Here is a 24,912-nt window from a genome sequence, read left to right as displayed (position 1 = left end):
CAAATTAGACAGGAAATGTCTAGACAAGCTCAAAATCTCCTTCCCAATGCAATGGCTACTAATTTCATTTCTTTGAACTCATTTTTCTCTGTAACCTTTACATCTTCAGAGTCTGAACCATTTATTCTAACTTTATTAGCAATGATCATGGGTATATCTGTTTAAAAGATGCTGTGAAGTGCTTTTATTTGTGTGCTGTTGTATTATATAGTTATATCATGCATGTATTCTCTTCTTCATAAGAGAATATTTTTCTTTTTTTTACTTCTTTTTTATTAATTTATTCATATCACATCTCGATTGTTAGCCCTTCCCCTGTTTCCTCCCATTCCTCCCTCCCTCTCACTTCCCCCCTTCTCCCCTCCCCTATGTCCGTGATTGAGGGAGACCTCGATATTCTAAGAGCATGTATAGGGGGAGGAGGTCTCCCTTAAATCTTTTCTTTTGCTTGTTACAACAACTTTTAGCTAAAATATGTGATATATGAGTCTTCTAATAGACCTATTTAATAGAAAGAGAATAAAGTGTTGTAATGCATAAGTCAAGGAACTGGATGAGAAGCGGAAGTGGGAGTTGATTGAAAACAATTTGATACTTCTCAGTGTATATTTTATTGTATAAACATTTGGCTTCATGCTTTATTTTCTTAGACATACCCAGAGAGGCTTAAGTGGTAGGTTAAAGACTTTTCATAAAATATTTTAGACTGTAAGCCATAAATTCTCTGTTCTTTTGATCCCAACCTGCATTTCACAGGTGCACAATGCTGCAGCTATCAGTACTGTAAGTTCAGTACCTTAATTGTTTCTAAAAGAAGTTCAATGAACTCAGGGGAAACCAGGGGACAAATACACAAATTGGGTACAGACTGTGGCTTGACCAATAGATGACACCATTTTCCTATCAGCTTATTCCGTTTATATCCCCAAGGCCAGCCTTGGAATTGTTAGAAAAAAGAGAGAGAGAGAGAGAGAGAGAGAGAGAGAGAGAGAGAGAGAGAGAGAGAGAGAGAATACACAGTTAATTAGTAAGGAAGGGTGACATACACAATAAACTAGGAACGGTTTTGTACTTTCTGACTAAAACCCTGAAAAGAGTGTTATTTTCATCTTTCATTGATGAGAATTTCTTATTTATTTGAAAATATATTATGTATTTCTATATATGATACTTTCATGTACATATGTATGACAAAATACTGTATCTTATATGTAAATGTGTTCCTCTTTTCTCATTCCACTATAGTTCTTACTTTTTCATTTTGTGCCTTCTTTGCATTAGGAGAAGCGTTTTGTGGAGGAGCATTAAATTTTCTAAATTCACGAAAATGTAATTACAGGTATACTATGCCCCATCACAATGTATCTAGCTATGGTTCTTTTGTTTTATCCACTCAAAACTAACATGTTCAATATCAAGACTTATATCTTGCTTTAGCTGTTGAAAATTGTACGCCACAAGTTTCTTCAAATATTAAATTGTCCTTAATGGAATTCCTTACAAGTGTAGTTTTAAAAAGTTCCTTTCTTTCTGCTATGCATTCTAACTTCTATTTTATATTCTGTGCCACTTTATCTTTGAGTGCTTCACTTGGGGTGATTTCTCTTTCTATTTAAATTATCTCCCAGCTCTGAGTTTGCCTCCATCATGTGCGTCATTATTTCCATATTCATTGCCGTGTTACACTGCTTTAGAGCTATGAGGATGGGGCTGTCGTTTAGATGTAGAGCATCCACACAGCATGCAAGAAGATCTAGGTACAATCTCCCATACCACAAAAGTAACCGAGAGGCACCTGCTTTGTATTGTTTTAGCAGACAACAGGATCTTACCATTTTTTTTTTTTACCATTATGGCATAAATAAGAAAAATGACAGAAACTGTTTTGATCACTGATGAACAATACAAGTAAATCAGAGGGCAAGCATATCTGAGGATCATGAAGAAGGAATGGACATTGTAATTTATGTCATCATTTAAGAAAACCATTATTTATGTGTTCACTATGATATGAGTGTGGAGGTCAGAGGACAACTTGCAGGAATCATTCCTCTCCTTCAGCCTTGTGGGATCCAGTGATCCGACTCAGGCCGTCAGGATAGGCAGCAAGTGGCTTTGCCTCCACCTTGCCAGTTTTTAAAAAGAAAATGTGCTCGTCACTTGCGTTTCCCATTTAAAAATGATTACAAACTGATGCTTATTTTTAAGGCAACAGTAGTACCCAAAAATATGGAGTAGTAAGCACAAATCCTATGTTTATTCACCAATTCTATGTTACCATCATGTCCAGTTTAACACCATTCTTACACCAATTCTCATCTGCCACTCTCCTCTTACATTTTGCTGAATTGACATGATTACAGAGGATGTGAGAGATATTACTAAGCATGGACATTTGAGCCAGAGGGAGAACGTAGGAATCAGAATAGCACTGAAAAATGAAATTCAAAATCATTGTCCACTCTGGAAAATGAAGCACTAAGACCAGAATCCCAGATCATGCCTTTTTATAACATTGAATAATTCCCTCCACACAGGTCTTGCACATTGTAATAGAGCTTACTGGTTTCTCCCATGTTTTGTGCTTTCTCTTAGGAACCCAGGATCAAGGTCCCTTATTATTGGGTGAGACCATGAGACTGAGTTCTTGTCAATGGGTAGATGCTGTATTTCAGAGTTTTACTTATAATGCTTTCCCGTGCCTGTCTGTGTTAATGGCTGCTTTTGCAACCCTCCTGCTGTTTTCTGGTGTTGAATAATGTATTAGTGTTCATCTACCTTAATTTACTTCTTCATTTCCCTAAAAACAGAATCTAGTCTGCTTTCAATTCCCTGTTACCTCAAACTCTGTGCAGTATGTTTTCATGCATATCTCCCTATGGATCTATGTGAGAGGTGCCCTAGAATACATATATAAAAAGAAATGTGATTTTTTTGGTCCACAGGGTATATGTATAATTAATTTAAGTACTGCAAGATTGCTCCTTGCAATTGGAGTTGCTCTCTAAACTCTAATAACTTCATTTCTTCCATTTATATCCTTAGAAGCATCTCATATGTCTCAGCTTTCTAATTTTGCTAGCAAAATAAATATAAATTAATTTTATTTTAGTTACTGATTATCTGAATAATGAGTACGAACATCTCTTTATTTCTAACAATTTTTTTCTTTCCCTCAAGTATACATTTATACATTTTATTAGTTTAAGGCAGTATGTTCCTCTTATCTGGGGGTATTTCATGTATTTCAGTTATTAATCCTTTTTAAAAGTTTTTCAAATATATTTCCCCTTAAGTCATCTGTTACCTTTGTTCATGGCATTCATTATTAAACAGATTTTTAAAAATGTAATCAAAGTTATTAGTCTTAGGAATTTTTTTTATCAGTTTCTCATGTGTGTTTCATCATGCATGTGTGTAAGCGTGTGCACATGTATGTGTGTGTGTGTATGTGTTTTACCCAGGACTTATGCACACAAAGAATGTACTCTACTGTATCAGCCTTCTGAAAGGCTTCATCCAGCAGTTGATGGAAACAGATGCAGAGACCCAAAGCCAAACAATAGGCAGAGCTCCAGGAGTTCTGAGGAAGAGTGAGGAAAGATAAAGGGAACCAGAGGGGTCAAGGACACCACAAGAAGACCTACAGAGTCAACTAACCTGGGCCCACGGGGGCTCACAGAGACTGAACCACCAACCATAGAGCATGCATGGGCTGGACCTAGCCCCCCTGCACATATGTAACAGATTTACAGTGTGGTCATCATGTGGGTGCCCTAACAATGGGAGCAGGGGCTGTCTCTGGCTCTCTTGCCTGCCTTTGGATCCCTTTCCCCTAACTGGACTGTTTTGTCTGGCCTCAATGGGAGAGGATGTACTTAGTTCTGTTGTGACTTGATGTGCCAGGGTCGATTGGTACCCATCAGGGGTCTCCCCTTTTCTGAGGAGAAGGTGAGAGAGGAATGGGGGAGGGGATGTGAGGGTGGGACTAGGAAGAGTAGAGGGAAGGGGCTGTGCTCAGGCTGTAAAATGATTAAATAAATTAATGAAAATATATATAAAAGAGAATGTGCTCTACCACTAACCTATGGTCCCAGCTGTAATGCTATTTCTAAGATTTGGTTTAAGGAACTGTTATCTACTCTAAGACAGAAAGACATTATTCTTTATTCATTAATTTGTATATGGTGTATGTGTGTGTGTGTGTACACAAGTACATATGTGTGAATATGCATGTGGAAGCCAGAAGGCAACCTTGGTTGTCAAACCTTTAGGTTCCACCTTCTTTAATATTTGAAGGTTTCCCACTAGTCTGGAACTCCAAGCAGGCTAGGCTGGGTGGTCAGTGAGTTCCAAGGACCCTCCTAACTCCACATCTCCAGTACTGGGTTACAAGCAAGCAAAAATACATCTAGATTTTTATATGTGGATACTGGGAGATCAAAATCAGGCTCTCATGTTTGCTCAGCAAGCACTATACCATCTGTGCTATCTCTCCAGCCCATTCTATTAGTTTCATATTTTAGCTTCCATATTTAGATTGCTCATCTTCTAGAGTCCAAGTTTATAGAGTTGGTACTAGGGAGAGATGAATAGCAAGTATACTATATACTAAATAGTTGACTTATTTCCCATTGATTTGTGGTGCTAATTTCAGTTTATTGCTTCTCTATTTAAGTCTTCCTATAAGCCTTTCCATTCATCTATATATCTTTTCCATACTACCGTTATTGATCTGATGTGGAAGGGATACATTTTGCTCACCAAATGATCAGTGTACTTATATTCTCCAGTTTCTTAGTATACAGAGTATTGGGCAAGACACTGTAAGTAAAAGTAGTGCAGATGACTTCTGGGGCACAATGGTTAAGTTTCTGTATAACAAAAGCAATATACTGAGTTGGAGAGCTATGAGATTGAAGAAACTTGCTTTCCTGAGTTTGTATACCTATCTATTCTGGATAATTCAGACAATTTAAAAATTAAAATTATTTCTCCTTAAACACATTTTATTGCATGTAATAATTTTATATTATCATTTTCTTTTTTAAAAACTTGGTATAAATTAGTGGTTTTATTTACATCTTTAACACTAGCAGGTGATGTCCATGAGCATAGTTAATTATATATTTATTTATTTTTCAATATTAAATACTGCTTTCTAAGATTTAATTCCAAATACTATTTGATTTACATAATTTTGAACCCAAAGGCAATGGAAATAATATAATTGCTTTTTAAATTTCAATCACCAGATTCTTCATTTTATACTTTAAATATTTTTAACAGACTTAAAATAGCATATGAAATTTAAGTATTCTTTGCAAGCTTCTCAAATTCTTATCAGTACAACAAAGTAATAAAAATTAAAGATCAAAGATTGCACAGAGCAATTTTTACAAAGAATTCACAAAGAACAGATGAAAGTTATCACAAGATTTTGCATGCCAAAAAGATTAAAACTCAAAAGGATCTAGCACTTGGGAGGCAGAAGCAGGCAGGTCACTGTGAGTTCAAGGCCAGCCTGGTCTATAAAAACGAGTCCCACCTTGCTTTGAAACAAAGAAACACCTCAAAAGGAACACTTCTGCAGAGATAGATGGAGGGTACAGAAATCCATAAAAAAGAGACTAAGTAACAAAAGATACAGCCACTTCAGCCTGATCTGAATGTAAGAAGTCAGAGCTTGATAGTAGCAACTGGCAAAGAACATCTTTTTATAAAAGAGGCATCAACATGTAGCAGGTTTCCTTTTTCAATTTTGGACATAGGGTTGAGACATGTAGCTCAAGCTAGTTTCAATTTGGCAATTCATCTACTTCAACTCTCCCAGCACTAGGATTGCAGGAATGTAGGAGGCCAAAGAGGGTGTCAGATCCACAGGTGCTATTATGAAGAGCCCATCATGCGTGCTGAGAATCTCTGGTCCCCTGCAAGAACAGCAAGCTCTTTTAACCTCTCCATATTCTCAATGGGTATAGCTTAAATGTAATAAAGGTGCAAACCTTCCTAACAAGGACGATTCTTAGAAAACATGTAGACTCCACAATGAAGCTGAAACCATGATACTCAACCCTAAAGTACCTGACTCTTCTCCTTCTTGGAGACCAGACCATCCAAAAGAGAAGAAATGCAAAGCTGTCCTAGTAGACCTCTGAGTCCAACTCTAAAACATCAAACTGGAGATAACAAACAAATCTGAGTGTTGGAAATGAATGGTTTATATGTCACACATTGGTTTTACAACCATCTTTTTGAGTTTAGAAAATTGGAGGCAGATACTATGCAGAGGCCAGCCCCAAACAGTTCTGAAGCTTTCTTGTATTGTACTCATTGCTTCAATATACTGAAAAAGGAGAGATCTCCCTTAAGGTTTGCGGGAAATGGAACATTTTCTTTTCTTGTTAAAAATTTATTTAAAAAATTTTTCATATGTGTGTGTGTTTTGCCTCTATGCATGTATATGTACCACATTCATGCTTAGTACCCACAAAGGCCAGAAGAGGACTCCACACTCCCATGTAATGGGAGTTAAAGATGGCTGTGATTCTTCACAAGAGTAGCAAGTGCTCTTAACTGCTGAGCCAACTGTCCAGCCCACCTCCTCCTCATGAAAATAATTTTGTAATGTTTTCTACCTCTCATGCATACTGACTATCCTCCAGCACACAAAGAATTTGGAACTGTTTGATTTTCGGCATCTTCGAATCTCAGAGCTGGTCTGGTCTGTTAGGCAAAGATATGAGGCCCTTTCACTAACAATGAAAGTGACCACCACCATCATTTTCTTAATTCTGCTGTTAATATTTAAAATGTTCTGTTACATTTCCTTTTATAACCTACCAAAAATTTAAAGGCATACTCTAAAAACCCAGAGCACAAGCATTTGGTTTTGCTAGAGTAGTAGTTTTTTTGAGACTGTGTAGCCATACAGCTCAGACTAGCCTTGAACTGGTGCTCCTTCTGTCACAGTTTTCCATGTGCCACTGTGTCTGGCTATTGTTTTAAAGAACAAAAATCCCAAATGTTCAATTTTACCAAAGCAGATGCAGAAGCCAGATGCTAGGGTGAAAGCCTATTAGCTCAGAGAGGCAGAGAAAGCACCCAGCTGACTTTCCTACTCAGCTCACATCCCAGAAGGAAAAAGCCCTTTCCCACTCAGCTCATGTCCCAGTAAGAAAAAGCTCTTTCTTCTCCATGCTGCTTTAAATAGTCTGAACTCTATGTCCCTCTTTTCTGTTTAATCTCTGTCAGCTTGCTTCACCTCCTGAACATGGTTGGCTTTATTAGTTCTTCCTTACAAAGAGCTCTTGGATTATAGGTGTGTGCTAGGGCTGAGCCACACCACAAGAAGAAAAAGATTTTTCAAGTTCACATGTTGAGGTTAGCAATGGGATCAAATATCCTGCAACATCTGGCTTAGGTTTTTATTTTGTTTTGTCTCAGTTGCTTTATTTTGAGACAGAATCTCATGTAGTCCAGGTTGGCCTCGAATTACCAATCTTCATGCTTCAGCTAAGTTTATGGGTCCATTAGACTCAGCTTGGCTCATGGGATTTTAAAAATGTTATTTTGTTGTATTTTTCTATCTGAACTGTGGATTGGTCCAATAAGCTAATCTTTATGATAAATGTTCTTTGAATTTGCTGATAATTCACATATATCCAAGTTCATGATCAGCTATTGTAAATGTACTATGTTTACTTAAAAGGGGCTATTTAATTTTTTTGCATCTCAACTGCAGTTTCCCCTCCCTTCTTTCCTCCCAGTTCTTTCATCTCACCTCTCCTCTCCCCTCTCTCATTTACTACTACTCCTTTTCTCTTCAGAAAAGGTCAGGCCTCCCATGAATATCAACTAGCCATGACATATCAAGTTGCAGTAAAACTAGGCACTTCCCCTGTATCAAGGCTGGACCAGGCAACCCAGTAGGAGAAAAAGATCACAAAATCAGGCACCAGAGTCAACTCTCACTATTAGGAGTCCCACAAGAAGACTAAGCCACACACCTGCAACATATGTTTAGGGGTTCTAGGTTCAGCCCATGGTTGCTCTCTGGTTGGCAGTTCAGTCTTTGTGAGCCCCTATGTGCCCAGGTTAGTTGATTATGTAGGTTTTCTTGTACTGTCCTTGACCCCTCTGGCTCTTATACTCTTTCCACCTCCTTTTCTGCAGGATTCAAAGAGTATTTTACTTTTATAGGGTTCTGTATGTTTCTTATTTAATTAATTTGTTGCAGCATTCAGCATTTTTTATCTTTGCTGTGTATTTTCTTCTCTATGTTTAAAGATTAAGAAAATGTGTTCAATTCTTCTGTGTGGCTGATGATCTGATGGTTTCTTTTATAGCTCTGTAAGAGTGTTCTTTTTAGTTTCACTTTGATTTTTTCCACTATCCATGAACACATCTTATTTTGTTCCAATCCAGCCTTCTTTTCCCCCTCCACTTTCTCTCAGATCCTTCTTCCTACATACCCTGCCCAACTTGATGTCTTTACTTAAGTTACTGAGTCCAATTAGTGTTGCCAGCATGCACATCGGTGTTGGGCTGTCTACTGTAGTACAAGCAAAATTTACTTTTTTTTTGAGAGAGGACCTAGAACTTGCTACATAGCCTAAGCTGCTCAGGAACTCCAGAGTCTCCTGTCTCTACTTCCTAAGTTCTGGGAGTATAGACATGCAACACCATACTGAGAAAGACTTTTGTTCATATATTTTGAGGTGATTTTATTGAATATACATTTAGATTTTTCTAGTAAAATGTAAAGACTTTTATTTTGAAGTCCTTTTGCATTTACAGGAAATTGAAAAGAACAGTACAGAGAAATCTCTTTCACTTTTCACACAGTTTTTCTCAATGTTTAAGTTGCCCAGAACTATTATACAATATCAAATTTAGGAAACTGACATTAGAACAAAGTAGTTATATAACTATGTCATTTTACTCTGCAATTAGGATACAGGTCTAACCCACCACCACACATATCTTCTTTATGCTGCCCTTTATTACTTGCATACATTCTCACTTCACCGTCCTGGATCCATGGCAACAACTATCTATTCTCCTCCTTTCTCTATTTTGACAGTTGAAGAATTTTTTAAAGGCAGCTCTCATTATTTGTTCTGGTTTTCCTGAAACTCACTATGTAGACCAGATTGGCTTTGAACTCATAGCGATCAATCTGCTTCTGACTCTCAAGTGGTGGGATTAAAGGCCTGCACCATTATGCCAGGCCAAGAATATTTTAAAAGTGGAAACATAGTATGCGACTTCAATTTTTATGGGGGCTAGAGAGATGACTCAGAGAGTAAGAGCATTGTATGTTCTCCCAGAGGACACAGGTTCAATTCCCAGCACCCATGAGGCAGTTCACAGCTGTCTGTTAAGTCTAGTTGCAGGAGATCTAACTCCCTCTTTTGGTGTATCTGGGCACTAAGTACTCACAAAGTATATACATGCATGCAGACAAAACTCACACACACATAAAAAAGTTCCAAATATTTTAAATTACATATATTTATTTGTGTGTGTATGTGTGTGCATCTGTCTGTCTATGTGTCTGTCATGCCAAAGTGCTCATATGGAGGTTAAAGGACAACTTGTGGGAGTTGGTTATCTTCTTCCATCAGGTGGGTGCTGGGGATTGAACTCATGTCCTTGGGCTTGATGGCAAGATTCTCTACCCACTGAGATATCTCACTAGCCCAATATATGACTTTTTGAAATGTTCTTCAGTACAAGGCCCTTGGGATTCATCCAAGCTGTTTGTACTAATAGTACACTTGTTGTCATTGACAACCAACCATGGAGTCAATATAAAGCAACTTGCTTAGTCATTCCACTCTTCTTTATTATAATAAAGATTTTTCTCTTAAAGACTTTTAAAAAGTAATTTTGACTGTGTTTGCTATTTTTTGCTTAGTGCTTCTATAGTATAACTTCTTGTGTCTTTTACTTCTGAAGTTTCTCTTTGCCTATTCATCAGCATGCACTGGGTTTTTAAAATTGGATGCTATCTTTTAACTAGCGGATGCAGCCTGTTTTCGTGTACTGTGGTTACTAATACATTTGAACTTTGTGCTTTGTTTGTCTTGCTATTTAAAACATTTCACTTTTCTCTCTCATTTTCTTTCAGATCTCACATTCTTTTCTCCTGAGTGAATTGTATTCTTTACTGTTTTATACACATGTTTTATCCCTCATTCCCTGTCTCTGTCTCTGTCTGTCTGTCTCTGTCTGTCTGTCTGTCTCTCTCCCTCTCCCCCTCCGTCCCTCCTCCCTCCCTCCCTCCCCCCCCCCCTCTCTCTCTCTCTCTCTCTCTCTCTCTCGTGTGTGTGTGTGTGTGTGTGTGTGTGTGTGTGTGTGTGTGTGTAGATGTATTTCCTCAATCACTCTCCACCTTAATTTTTGAGAGTATATCTTAATCTTTGAAGCTCACCAATTTGGCCAGATTGGCTGGTCAATAAACTCTAGAGACCTTACCGACTCCACCTTCCCAGTGCTGAGATGCCCTGACTTTTATGTAAGAATCTGAGGTCAGGTCCCCATGCTTGTGCAGCACACACTTTTCCTGGTTGCTACACTCCATGTTGATTATTTCAGGGGTTGATCTTGAAGCTTTTCTCTTCATATTTTATTCAAATCTAGAGCTAACCCACAACAGTAATAGATGGGAATTCCACTGTGATTAATTTGTACTGATCTTATATTAAAAATAAAAGCTCATTCAAAATCTATTATTCTCTTGGTTCCTTTTTTAAGATTTTATTTTATTTTTAACTCTTTGTGTGTGTGTGTGTGTGTGTGTGTGTGTGTGTGTGTGTGTGTGTGTGTGTGTCCGTGCGTGTGAGTGTACGTGTCTACTGAGGCCAGAAGAGAGTATCAAAGGCCCTGGAGCTAGAATTACAGACAGTTGTGTGATCCCCAATGAGGGCGCTGGGAGCCAAGCTCTGGTCCTTAACTGCTGAGCCATTTCTCTAGGCCATTCCTCTTTTTTCTTATATTGTTCTGTCTTAACCACACACCTAACTTAATTTAAAATTTCAAAATTTGAGTCTCGTATGAGGCAACTTTCCATTTTCCTCCTTATCAGGGCACAATGAAAACTAATTTTTTAAAAGCTCAAAGAGGCTCAGGATTTCCCAGATCACTTACTTCAGTTATCAGTATTCTTTGTCTTACTAAAGACATCTGGCAAGGTGGTAAATTCAACTTATATTACAATTAAGCAACCAAGAAGCCTAATTTTGAAATTCATTCCCTCAGAGGTCTGTCTGACAGCTCTAAGTGGAACAGGATTCTTATAGTAGGCTTTCTTAATTTCTTTATCTTTTATGTTGAACCCCTTATTCAGTCTAACTAAATGTTTTTACTAGATGTTCTCAGTATTCTTAGAAATCAATATCTGATCCCATCCAATTTGTAATGCATGTTTCAGTGGTCATGTTTCAGGAATAATAGAGAGTGGATGGCCAATTTCTAGTGCCTATTGTTATTAGTTTGCTAAATCAAATATTTTGAGGAACTGTTTTAAGCTTCGGACACATGTACTTTATGTTGTTGATTCTCATATGGGATGTGATTTAAGACACTCAAATCTAGACTTTGCAAAACAAAATGTCTAGTATATGATTTTTTGCTCACTCATAAGGCCTTGACACATGTGTCTGTACAGAACAGGTTTCATTTCAAGGGGATAGAAGTGGCCAGTGTCAACCTGAGCAGAGGAATATGGTTTAATTACCTCAGCAACTGGAATTAAGCTAACAGATGCTGGTGTACCCATTTGCACCATATGAGCTCAAATAGAAATTCCAAGTCAAGCAGAAAAACACATGACTATGGCAGGACCAACATCTTTTCAGGTTCTCATTATCAAGGATTCAGAAAAATCATGAGTCTCTCCTCATCACAGCAATTCTATTACTTATTGAATGACATAGGCACAATACCACTAAAGCTGAATAAGAGCAATTCTCCTCTCTAAAGCTTCCTTCAGCTCTCCCCTAGGAAGATTGGAAGGGGAGAGGTCACTGACCTTCACTATAATTGCAACATCCCCAGAAAAACTTCAATTACTATGAGCAGTCAAGCTTAGAGGTGAGCATTCTAGTTCGTCAAAAATTTTCTCTTCTTAAAAGCTAAGATTTTATTGTTGGGGTCAATACTGTGAAATGCTTTCCTTAAAGAATTTTTTCAGGGGCTGGAGAGATGAGTTAGAGGTTAAGAGCACTGACTGCTCTTCCAGAGGTCATGAGTTCAATTCCCAGAAAGCACATGGTGGCTCACAGCCATCCATAATGAGATCTGATGCCCTCCTCTGGCCTGCAGGTGTACATGCAGGCAGAGCACTGTATACATAATAATAAATAAACAAATCTTTAAAAAAAAAGAACTTGCTATCCTGGAGAGCCATCTTAGAGATAGATACTATATATATAAACAACAACAACAACAGCAACAACAAAGAATTTCTTCAGATAATTAAAAAAATAGTCTACCAAATGCATAAGTGTGAAAAGCTATAGACTATCTGAAAGTCATTCCTAAGTAAAATGATGTTCTATGACCAATAATTACTTCAGTGAACAACTGAAATTAGTGGTTCTCAACCTTCCTAATGCTGCGACCCTTTAATACAGTTCCTCATGTTGTGCTGACCCCCAACTGTAAAATTACTTTCATTTACTATTTCATAACTGTAATTTTGCCATTATGTATCATAGTGTAAATACCTGTGTTTTCCAATGGTCTTGGACAAGCCCTGTGAAAAGGGTCTTTTGATCTCCCCAGAGGGGTTATGACTCCCACATTGAGAGCTACCAACTTACATAATTTTTCTTCAAGAAAATCATTGACTTAAAATAGCAGTGCAGTGTTTTGCATGTACTTCTTACATCATCACACAGAATATTTGAAGGACATGCACTCAAGCATTAAGGTTTAGCATGTGCCATTTCATAACGAATGGGGACTTTATTGAAGGATTTAAAAAATAAAACTAGATTTTAAGAGTTTATCATTGTAAAGAAAATGCAATCACTACTAGTGTTGTTTGACATCATTGTCCTGGTCCCTGCTCTTACACTGGTAATTTTCTCATCGCTTTTGCACCAAATGTCAATCCTATGAAAACAGTAAATAGCATGTTAGTATTGTTTTAAGAATGGTTTTGACCTTACATTTTCAAGAACCTGTAATATTTTGTGGGCTACACATTGAGAAATACTGATTACAATATGGTCCCAATTTATCTAAGAAATATATAGAGATATACATACTAAATATCTGAAAAATTTTCACTCAATTGTGTGAACCCTTATTAGTGTCATAAACTCTTAAAAACCATGCTTTTAATTTGTGTGTAGATCCCTTCTCAGCCTTTTGGCTACAATCAAGTGTAATGCTTGTATAGCAGTATACTATTTTTAATTTTTTAGCTGAATTGAAAAATGCTGAGTATATTCTTGTGCACAAAATCATGTTCTAATACATGTACATATTATGGGATGATTAAATTGTTACTTTATAAAATATATCATGTTTACTTTTTGTTATTAGAACATTGAAATCTTCTGCTATAGCAATTGTCAAGTATATAATATGGTGATATTCCCTCTAGTTATCATGATGAACTGTAGATCTTTCTCTCTCTGTGCATATGAGTGTGTGTGTGCAAGGATGCATTTGTGCACTCTTGTGTGCCCATGTCTTATTACCACCCCATTTCATCATTCATCATTTCGGGCTTGGTTTATTATAACGTTCAAACAAATGCTCTCATTTTAGCTCTCCCCCTAAGCCCATGTCAGCTGCAATCCATGTTGCACATTACCTCCAGATTACATTTTATTTTTATGTGCATGGTCATATGTGTAGAGATCAGAGGATAAGCTTGGATATCATTCTCAGAAATGCAAATCCTCCTTTAATACAGGCTTTCTTAACTGGCCTAGAGGTCATCAAATAGGCTAGACTGGCTGGCCACTGAGGCCCAGGGATCTTCTGGCCTATTCAAGCCCCGGGCCAAGATTCTAAGTGGACCTGATCACATACAGCGTTAAGTGGGTTCTGAAGATCAAACCCAAGTCCTCACACTTGTGAAGCAAGGACTTTCCAACTGATCTATCTTCCAGCCCTGGTTTTCCTTTTATATATGCCTTTCTTCATACCATTTCTTTTTTTCTAGGCTACTTTTCAGCTTATCTTAAGTGCATCCTTAATTCATGTTCTGCTTCATGTTCCCAGATAACAACTTCCCAGTGTCTGACACTGAGCACATGCCCAGGTACTGTTACTAGTCCATGTGTATTCATGTTCCTTAATCATGCAGGTAGGCTGAGTTTACGCATGAGAGAACAATTTCTTGCCATTTGCAACATACACTTTATTGATGCTACACATATGAAGTCTTTGGTGACAAAATTCAAGTCAAAGCAAGTAAGAGCAGAGTAGGCCATTCATAAACAAGATTGTTGTCAACTCACATAGAGGACCCAGTAAAAATATTCCACCCAAGTAGCACAATTCAAATCACAAATATGTCTTCAGGACTACAGGGCTACAGGACTATTTGGTATTCAGAAAATGGTTCAGCTTAAAGCCGGTGACAGTCACAGATAACATCACTCTGAAAGATACATTATGCAGAACTGGCAGCTGAGAGGATTCCTTTACTACACACACAAGTAGAAAAGCAACGATGTCTCACTTTTAATGCTTGCAGACTGGAACGCCAAGAAATCACACACACACATACACACACCTTGAGGGCGCAGCTCAATCAGAATTTGTTCACCAGTTTTATAACTTTCACTTTCACCAAGAGGTCATGGTGATTTGCCAAGGCTCGAATTTTCTTCACACACACCCCAGATGTAGTACATAAGTAAAACAGGGAGCCCTTGTTGAATTCCCTGTAGTTGAACACTTCTGCCCTGAGGTTGTCAAAGATAATCTCAAACAGAGTAAGGGCATTAATAAGAATTTCTGATTCCACATAAGAATTATAAAGGGAACTGAATGAGGACGGCACTTGGGTGCCGAGAAGTTTCTTGAGCATGTCTGGATTTTCAGCAAAATTGGAAAGTATTTTCAAAATCTCAACCTTGATTTTTCCACCCCCTTGAGATAACAAGCGGAAAAAGTTGGCAATGGAATTGACAAGCAGGTGCTGGTAGTCATTAGTAATAGTCATGTTTGTTAAAAACTTTAGTCCAACTACCTGTACTGCTGAGTTCAGGTTAGAAGCCATGATATCATCCATCACTTTATTCATATACACCTGGAGTCGGCCCTGGTTTTCATAATTCTCACTCAGGTTATTCATGGCCATCAAGGCTTTTTCCTTAATGTGGGGGTCAGTTTTGTTGATCATGTTTGCAATAATTGGGAGGCCTCCCAGCTTTCGAATCGTTTCTTGATTACACGAGTAATTGGCATTGTTGCTCAGGGTGAGCAGCGCTACTTGCTGGATGAAGGGGTCATCTGACTTCTGAAGCAAGGCTAGGACTTTTCTGAGATCTCGGACACCCAGAATCTCATCAATTTCATAAGGAAAGGGACGCTTGTGCATGGGAATGGTTCTCTTTCCCTTCCCTCTGGGCTGGACCTCAGGCTCAGAGTCTGAATCTGACTCTGTATCAGTCCACCCAGATTCCCCTTCCTCAGACTCGGGAATCTCTGCTAGGAAAGCCTGTCCCCCATTAGCAGAGGCTGCAGCAGCTGCCGCAGCCCCATCACCAGGGCGGAAGCCCATCCCCAATTCATCCACTTCAACCTTGTTTTTCCTATTTTTGCCTTTGCCTCCATTCCGGTTCCTGTTTCCACCCTTGCCTCCACCTTTGGGCACAGCTCCAGTGGCTGAGCCAGCCTTAGGTATAGCCCCAGTGTGAGCTCCAGGGGCTGCTTTCTTGCCAGCAGCTGCTGCTGTCTTAGAGGACCCTGAAGTCCCAGGAGTCTCTGCAGCCCCAGAAAGCATCGGCAGAGAGGCCTCAGCCACCATGGCAGGTGTTGCCATTCTAGGAATCTCTGTGGATTCAATAGGTGCTCCCACCCTAGGGACCTGCATGACTTCTGTAGTTGCCCCACTCTGGGTAGATGTCTGTGCCCTAGCTAATGCTGTTGCCTTGGGAGTTGTTGCCTGCCTGGGAGGCACTGGTGTCCCAGAAGGGGCTCCTGTCATGGAAGGCACTGCTGCTCCAGAAAACTGGACTGCCCTGGGAGCCACTACTACCCCAGTAGATTGGGCTGCCCCAGGATGCACTACTGGCACAGAAGACTGGACTGCCCTGGGAGGCACTGATGTCACAGAAGACTGGACTGATCTGGAAAGCACTCCTGGCCCAAGAGATGGGGGTGGAAGGGGAGGCACCACTGTCCCAGGAGACTGGGTTACCCTGTGAGGTGCTGCTGGCCCAGCAAAGTGGGCTGCCACAGGAATGTAGACTGCCCCAGGGGGTGCTACTACTGCCCAGGATGGTGCTGCTGGCACAAGTGACTGCACTGCCATGGGAGGCGCTGCTGGCCCAGGAGATTGGACTGCCCAGGGAAGTCCTGCTGGCCCAGGAGTCATTATTGATGGGGAAGGTACTGCTGGCCCAGGAGACTGGGCTATCCCCAGAGGCACTGCTGGCCCAGGGAGTGCTGTTGCCACAGAAGTCTCTGTGGTGCTGGGAGCTTCTACCATCTTGGGAGTCCCTACTATTTCTGGGGCCTCTGCAGCAGTGGGAACCTCTGCCACCTTGGGAGGAGGTGTATCCACACAGGCAGCTGGAGTGCCTGCTGCTGATTCTGTATTAGACTCAGTCCCAGACCCATCTGTCTCCTGGACTTTACTTTCTGCCCCATTCTGCACCTTAGGGCTGGGTGCAGCTGGCACCACCTGTTCAGCTACAGCTGTAGCAGGAGTGGGTGCTTTTTCTTGAGCCTTGTTCATGGCCTCAACACTGACTGGGATTGGGGGATTGAATCCTGGCCCAAGGTCAATTGTAAATCCAGCTCTTAGCCCAGCTCTAGCCCTGGTTCCAGTACCCACAGATGCCCGGTTCTTAGGCTTGACTGGTCTCTTCTTCTTCTGATCTTTTCCCCTAGTGTATTTGTAGACACAGTACCAGGCACTAGCCCCGATCACTATTCCAGCAGCTACGCAGCCAGCATCCCGAGCACGGCTCATGGTACGCCTGGAGTGATTCTCTGATCCAGGGTGTGGAACTGGCTTGCTTAAGTGGAATGTATGCACCAGTCAAATCGAGGCTTTCAAGCTCAGGTTTGAAAGTTCTTCTGAGGCTGCAAGCTGAGTTGGACCTAGTAGGAGCAAATGTCAGAAATGAGAGGCGCGGGGTTTGTGTTCAGTTTGTGCTTAACCTTAGAGTCTGGGGTCAAAGCCTGCACTGGCTGATGTAGAGATCAACTCCAGGCCACACCTTCTATTCTAGCTCACCGTCCCAGTGCCAGTACCAATAATCTATTTGTTCCTAAATGGGGAGGGGGTAAAAATGGAAACCCGCCAGAGAACGGGAAGTCTGAGATTCACCTACAATACTTGCACCCCATTCAAATATCCTCAGACAGTGCTCACGTACGTACCAACTTCCTGGGATCAGGAGCAATTTCCACCTGCTTGCAGCTGCAGAGCCTAAAGGCAGATGGATCTGTGGGTAAGGATGACAGGTGGTTTTGAGCCTTTAGTAGACAGAAGGTTGTTTCTCCCCTGATATGCATTCTGGTGGGCCCCAAAACAAAAATCCCTCAAGACTCCTCCTTTCCTCCCCCCAACTATTAACAAAAAAAAAGGAGCAGATCTCACATGCCCCCTTCCCTGCACCAAAAAGGACAGGCCAGAACAAAGGTGTCTTAAAGAAAGGAAGGATGCAGGGGGAGGTATTCTGGTTGGATATTCTGGCCCCTGCCACACCGACACCAGGGAGCCAACATTTGTCACCCCAAACACTGACCTGCAAGAATTCGGAGGCCTTTTCTCTCTCCTCTAGTTCAGCCAAAGGAGTTTCATGCTGAGGACCGGCTCAAGGGCAGAAATACAGACTGCACGGGCAGCCTAAGAACCTGGTGGACCTATCAGCATGCAGAACAAGAATCCTAGTGTTAGCTTTTTCCTAGCTGCACAGCACAGCGGCAAAGAATTCCACCTTTCAATTCCTTTAATTCTTGCTGCCTTTAGCATCTCCCCTACCCCCACCCCTCCCCCACCCCTCCCCCCACTTGCGCAGGCTCCTCTTGCTCTGCATCCCCCCCCCCTTTCTATTTCGCCCCACCCCCCTCGCCGCCATTTTTCTGAGGCAGCGCCACACCCCTTCTACTGCATTGAAGCGGAGGGGGCAAAGCAAGAGTGCTCAGAAAGCTGGCTAGAATGCAGCATAGGGGATTCCTGCCAGATACTCTAGGGTTCCCCGCCTATGCTCAGCTGTTTTTCTTCCTCCGCCCGCCCCCAGTCTTCTTGGCCTAGGAGTAGTCTGCAGAAAAAGGGACGCTAGGCCCGCCTCCTCAATTTCAGGGTCGCGATTTTCTGTGTTTTTTCTCCTCTGGGCTCCACCCCCCACCCCCAACCCAAATTCCCAGCAACCGCCATTTCTTTAGCCTGCATACCCGAATTCCTTTTTCAGGGCGGAAAAAACTAGGATGAAGGGCTGTGGGGGCCGCAGGTGTCTGGAAAGCAGCCTGGCAGTTAGCATGGCGGTTTAATACCAGATTCTCTCACGGTCCCCGAGCCTGAGAAGCCCGAACAGCGCCAAATCCGCCATCTCTCCTACAGAAGCTGGCACACCCATTTCCTAGCGCCCCAGGACAGGGGGCTGGTCGGGGAAAGGGAGGAGGGGAGCAGGGTTGTGGCTGCAAGGTGTCTGAAAAGGGAAAATGGGAGTGAAAAATAGAGATTGCTTCCAAATTTCAAGCCCCTCCGGCCACCCGATCCCAACCTCTTTGCTGGGCTTTCATGTGCTGCCACGTTTATTTCTTTTGCCTCCACCTCTCCAAACAGCAGGCAAGTAGGGAGCAGAGTCTGACTGTCAAAACAAAACCGCAAAACAGCTGGGAGAGAAATAAGCGGTTTCTTCTATACGCCGCCGGGTAGCCCTTTCATTCCACCCCCCCACCCCTTCCCGCTGCCCACCAAAATCCGCTGCCCCAAGTGGGCCCGGGGTCTGGAAAACCCTCGCCCGCAGAGGCGCCTGTGGTCTTGACATTCAACACGCCTAGGTCCAGAGAATGTTCATTCTCACTCACCTGGCCAGTTCTGAGGGATTTTTTTTTTCTCTCTTTCTTGCCTGGCAGTGCGCAGCTTAACAGTGTTGGTACCCGGAGAAAGATGGCAGGGATGGCCGTCAAGGCTTTAAGTACCTTTGCCCACGTCAGCTCTTTGTCACGTGAGGGCCTCATCACCAGTAAGCTTGGGTCCTTGAATTCCACTCCCACCGAGAGCAGAAGCCCCCTCCTTTATGCCACTCCTACCTCAGCCCACCGCATCAGGTCCTGTCAGTCATTCATTACCTTTGTAACCCCTGAGGCCAAAAGTAGCCCCTTCTTCCTATATGAATTTTCTTTCTCTAGTTACTGGGGAGGAACAGCTACTAGGAGAACTGCTGTTCTTGTTTTTTTTTACTCCCCACCTCTTTTGGAACTATCTCAATGCCCACACCACCCCCACGCCCCGTTACTCCGAACTTTTCTCTCCGTTCTCCATCCTCCTCCAGTCACTACCTAGTTCTGACCATCTTCCTTGCAGTTGAGTTTCTGTTCCTGTATAGATAAGGGACAAATATCAATGAGGAGGCGAGAATTGGACATGAAACCTGCACTTCTAAAAGACTTTTAACCCTATGTTCACAGCTATATTTTTACAGGAAGAAGATACAATAAAACAAGAACTCTGCGGGAAACAGCAGCAAAAACGAAGAGAAACGTTTTGTTTAAAACAAAGACTTTTCTTTTACGTTAATTTTGATACTTTTTTACAACATAAAAAATGAATTCTATTAGACACATAAGAAATAGATTTCAAAGCCTAAGTATTTGAGAATCTAAAAATGTATTTTTATTGATAACATAAACATATTTCCACATATCTGTGAATTGATCTGTGAAGATGCATTCAGTGGCCCTATCTTATATATTTTGGATATATAATATACTATTTTTCTTCTTCTGGGATAACTTTTAGGTTGAATTAAGTAATGATCTTCTCTTTCCTTGTTAGAGAAATACATTTATTTAACAAGACCATGGCAGTTGCTTACTGCTGTGTGAATATCCTGTCATTTCATGGCTGTAACCATGACAATTTTGAACACCTGTCCCTGGGTTAGGTTCCAGTTTAGGGATTCATCTTTGGGTGAAAAGAAGAGCTTCAAGGCTAAAAAAAAAAAAAAAAAAAGGAATTGCATGAACGGTGCAGGATGGTAAAATCCTCCTTGCTCTGTTAAGAAAGATAGACGCTGATGTTCACTACTCCCTCCCACACGTCTGAGCCTTTAGTGATTCCCAGCATGTAGACATCTAACTTTGTTGTTTACACTCAAAAGATATATGGACACGTCATCAAAGTGGTGGCACGGGTGAGTGCCTTTAGCCCCTTATCTTTCCCCTCTAGGGGTGACTCAGTAATGCATACAGTAGTTTGTTCTTCCCGTCTGCCCCTGGAGTTGAATATTTCAATGAAGACAGAAGTGGTTGTTGGATTGGCTTGATGCATATTCTTTCACACAGTGTCCTGGTGACTGTTATCTTTAATACACCATGTTATCTTTAATACTACCTGGTTTGATAGTTATTGCCTGATGGTCTTCTTCCTTCTGGCCTCCGTAACTCCAAGGCAACCAGTAGAATCCTAGGTTTGTTGCAAAGTAGCCGCCATTCCTCATTCATGTTTTTGTGATAACTTATAAGAGTTTACGTATAGCCTTTTGAAGTTATAACAAGACCTCAGCCTGGTGGTACATGTCTCATTCTGGCATGTAGATGGTTTGGGCAGGAAGGACCATGAGTTTAAAGCTGATCTGGCTGCACATTGAGATCTGCCTCAAGAAAGGTATTTTGTGTGTGTGTGTTGTGTTCTTGGTGCTCCCTTAGCCAAGTATGTGTCCAGACCCAAACTGCAATGCTCAAGTGCTACACTGATTAACCTTGGTTGGGTGTTAGTACTTGGCTAACTCTATGCTCTATCTGAAATTATACTCATCTTAATGGTTTTATTCTTGATTGTATGCAGGTCTAAGTAGATTTTAGGAGGTGAGATTAGAGGCCTGTGACGCCCAAACAGTTTTTCAAGGGGTTTGTGATCCAGCTCTCAGATTTTAAGAGGCAATAGAACAGCCAAAAGAGTTTGTGTTTTGTGTATCAGTCAAGATTACAAATCTCTTTTGTCTAGTAGTAAATACTACTAGGCACATTTAAAGACTCAATTCAACCTCCCAGCATGAAAGGAAAACTAGATTAAAAAATAAGAAAATATGTAAAGTGTATACAAACAAAGAACTTTATAGCTTTTCTATTCCCAGTTATTGCTAACAATTTCTGACTTTCTTCTAAATCACATTTTAGTAGGAACATTTATGCTTATTGATTGAGTTCCAAATGAAACAAAAACCATAAAAGAAATAGGCATGACTGTTTGTATTGTAAATCTTCAGATTTACTTGTGGAACAGTATTATCTTAAAAGGAAAGGCTTCCTCTCTAGGAACATGTCATGTGAGCACCTGTCCAATATTATGTTATGTTTTTTATTTCACAAGTTTCTTCAGTTATCTAATTCAAGGTTACTTGCTAATTTTTCTAAATTTTTAGTCATTTTGTGTTAAAAACACCATTTCTTTTCAAAATTGCTGATTATTTTTATGTGTATGTGTGTGTCTGTGTATGTATTCCACAGGTATATAGGTGCCTGTGGAGGCCATAAAAGGGGTTTGATTTTCCTAGCGCTGGAGTTACAAGTGCATATGAACTATGGTTCTTTGCAAGAGCAGCAGATACTCTTAACTCCTAAGCCATTCATTTCTCCAGCCCAACCACTATTTCTTTCTTGAATTTCAGTTTCTGATTGGGAACGTTATATCAAGAGAAAATATTCTACTATTGTATCTTTATTTTTTTGTTAGCAAGTGATTGGAGATCAACCTGACTGTACTTCCCAAGTGGTGGGATTAAAGGAGTGTGCATCCATGCCCAGCTAAGTTTTTGATATCTTAATAGTTCCAATAGTTCTTAGGTGACATTTTCCGTTTGTGTACATTTATACTAAATGTGATTTTTCTATAAATATGTTCTCATTTCCTCCTTTCTTTTTTTTCAATTATATTCTTTATTGTTACCAAAACAGGGATAATTTTTTTCTTTTTTTGAAAAATAGCTATTTATTTTTATTTTTATTTAATTATTTTATTCAGATTACAACTCAATTGTTATCCCATCACTTGTATCCTCCCATTCCTCCCTCCCTCCCGCTTTCACCCCATTCCCCTCCCCTAGGTCTATGACCTAGGGGGACCTCCTCCCCCAATATATGGTCATAGGCTATCAAGTCTCATCTTGGTAGCCTGCTTATTCTTTCTTTGAGTGCCACCAGGCCTCCTCACCTAGGGGAGGTGATCAAATATGGGGCACCAGAGTTTGTGTCAGAGTGACAAAGAGAGTCCCTGCTCTTCCTATAACTACGGAGAATGTCCTGCCCATTGGATAGATCAGAGTAGGGGTTCGACGTTCACTACTTGTATTGTCCTTGGTTAGTGCAATAGTTTGAGCAGACCCCCCTGGGCTCCGATCCACCCATCATGATGTTCTCCTTGTAAGTTTCTAGGACCCTCTGGGTCCTTCTATTTCCACATCTCCTATATTTGTCTTACCTAGAGTCTCAGTAGGATGTCCTCACATCTATCCAAATCTCCTGGTAAGTGAAGACTTTCATGGGACATGCCTTTTGGACTAGTGCTCAATTATAAGTGAGTATATACCATATGAGTGTTTCTGCTTCTGGGTTAGCTCACTCATTATGATCATTTCTAGTCCCATCCATTTGTCCACAAATTTCAGGATTTCCTTTTTTTTAAATAGCTGAGTAGATTTCCATAGTGTAAATGTACCACAGTTTCTTTATCCATTCCTCGACTGAGGGACATTTAGGCTGTTTCCAGGTTCTGGCTATTATGAATAAGGCTGCTATAAACATGGCTGAGTATATGTCCCTGTTGTGTGGTGGAGCATCTTCTGAGTGTATTTCAAGGAGTGGAATAGCTGGGTCTTGAGGAAGCCCTATTCCTATTTTTCTGAGAAAGCGCCAGATAGATTTCCAAAGTGGTTGTACCAGTTTGCATTCCCACCCGCAATGAAGGAGTGTTCCTCTTTCTCTACATCCTCACCAGCATGTGCTGTCACTTGAGTTTTTGATCTTAGCCATTCTAATGGGTGTAAGATGGAATCTCAGAGTTGTTTTGATTTGCATTTCTCTGATGACTAAAAACGTTGAACATTTCTTTAAGTGTTTCTCAGCCATTTGATATTCCTTTGCTGAGAATTTTCTATTTAGTTCTGAGCCCCATTTCTCAATTGGGTTATTGGTTTGGTGATGTTTAATTTCTTGAGTTCTTCATATAGTTTGGATAGTAGACCTTTGTCAGATGTAGGTTTGGTGAAGATCTGTAGGCTGTCGCTTTGTTCTCTAAACAGGGATAAATTTTAAACAGGAAAAAAAATGCAGTGATTTTCAAGTATATGTATAAGTTTTAGTTTAAAGTTACATTTTCCCAAATATTATACATTGTGAATTCCAAATGTTAAATAAAAATATTTTTTGAGAAATACAATTTTCACCAGGAGACATTCTGGACAAGGACCATTGATTATAAAAAGGCCAAATTTGCTTTTGCTTTTACTCTACCATCACACAGAAAAGACAACGAAATGCCTACTTATACAATCTTTGAAACATTTATTAAAAAATGGAAAGGCAGAAATAAAACTGACTTTTGTACATTAAAAATGGTTTTTAAAAAGCTTTTCTAAACCTGAGTTGCTGTTAGTTGATACTCTCATCCCGTGTAGTACTTTTAGAAACAAAATGCCAGCATAATCCAAAATTCCAATTTATACATGCAAAATTCAAGCTACAATGAACACTGAAGATATTTTATAAGTTTGTTGTTTCTTCCTTTCTAATATTCCTGACTCCTTCTGTGTATTGCTTTTTGTTTGTGTGTTTGAGCAGGACCTCTCTGACTCATTTTGTTCCTGTTTGTTTTATCATGCAATATAACTTGTGTTATTTCTGATTGAATCTCTTTTTTCAAGGTTATTTTAACTTATGCTTACTAGTAACATTAAAAAGTAATATTCAGAAATATTTTCAATGAGTGGAAGCAACTTGTAAGATCTATTGCCCTGGTAGCTCACAGGGGAGTGATAAACCTGCCAGGTCAGAGGGCTTTGTGTAGTCTTTATCAGGTTAAGGATATTTCTTTTATATATAATTTAATTTAACCAATACTGAATTATTAAATTGCATATAATTCTTTACTACATAAGTGAAGTTTCCCCTCTCATTAATTTGTTAATAGTTTGAGATTTTAAGAATGACTGGTTTAATTTACTAAGTGCTGAGCTAGGGTTATAGTTCAGTGGTAGAATGCTTGCCTGCTAGCATGAGGCCCTAAATTCAATCCCTGAAGTTCAAATGCTTTGATGGTAAGATTTCTTTTTTCTATTAATTTGCTGTTATAAATAATGATAGAAATAGATAACTCATTCTTGTCACTTATGTTGCTATACAGTATAGATTAAACACATCTAGACATAGTAGCACTTTTGTATACTTCAAACCACCTTCCTAAGTTGTTGAAAATAAATACAAATATCCTCATTACAACTGATAAGACTCTACCATAGTCAACCTTATTACATTCACTTTCTT

General features: G+C 40.2%; 1 protein-coding gene across 5 annotated transcripts; it reads right to left on the bottom strand.

The window, feature by feature from the left end:
• Positions 1–14,361: 14,361 nt before the first annotated feature.
• Positions 14,362–19,380, bottom strand: ARMCX2 (armadillo repeat containing X-linked 2). 5 transcript variants are annotated; one of them, XM_084788454.1, is made up of 6 exons: positions 19,240–19,365; positions 18,933–19,019; positions 18,604–18,857; positions 17,955–18,072; positions 17,587–17,651; positions 14,362–17,304 (listed from the first exon to the last, which is right to left on the bottom strand). In XM_084788454.1, the coding sequence occupies exon 6, from the start codon at positions 17,171–17,173 to the stop codon at positions 14,783–14,785; it is 2,391 nt and encodes a 796-aa protein (XP_084644580.1). In that variant the 5' UTR covers positions 17,174–17,304; positions 17,587–17,651; positions 17,955–18,072; positions 18,604–18,857; positions 18,933–19,019; positions 19,240–19,365; the 3' UTR covers positions 14,362–14,782. The 5 variants fall into 5 exon arrangements, with proteins under 5 accessions (XP_084644580.1, XP_084644581.1, XP_084644579.1 ...); XM_084788455.1 differs by having other exon boundaries at positions 18,933–19,044; positions 19,240–19,317; XM_084788453.1 differs by lacking the exon at positions 18,933–19,019 and having other exon boundaries at positions 19,240–19,380.
• Between the last annotated feature and the right edge of the window lie 5,532 nt (positions 19,381–24,912).

The sequence above is a fragment of the Acomys minous genome (genome assembly GCF_964271855.1).
Source record: "Acomys minous genome assembly, chromosome: 7".
NCBI classification, from domain to species: Eukaryota; Metazoa; Chordata; class Mammalia; order Rodentia; family Muridae; genus Acomys; species Acomys minous.
This window is presented reverse-complemented; position numbering and strand designations above follow the sequence as displayed.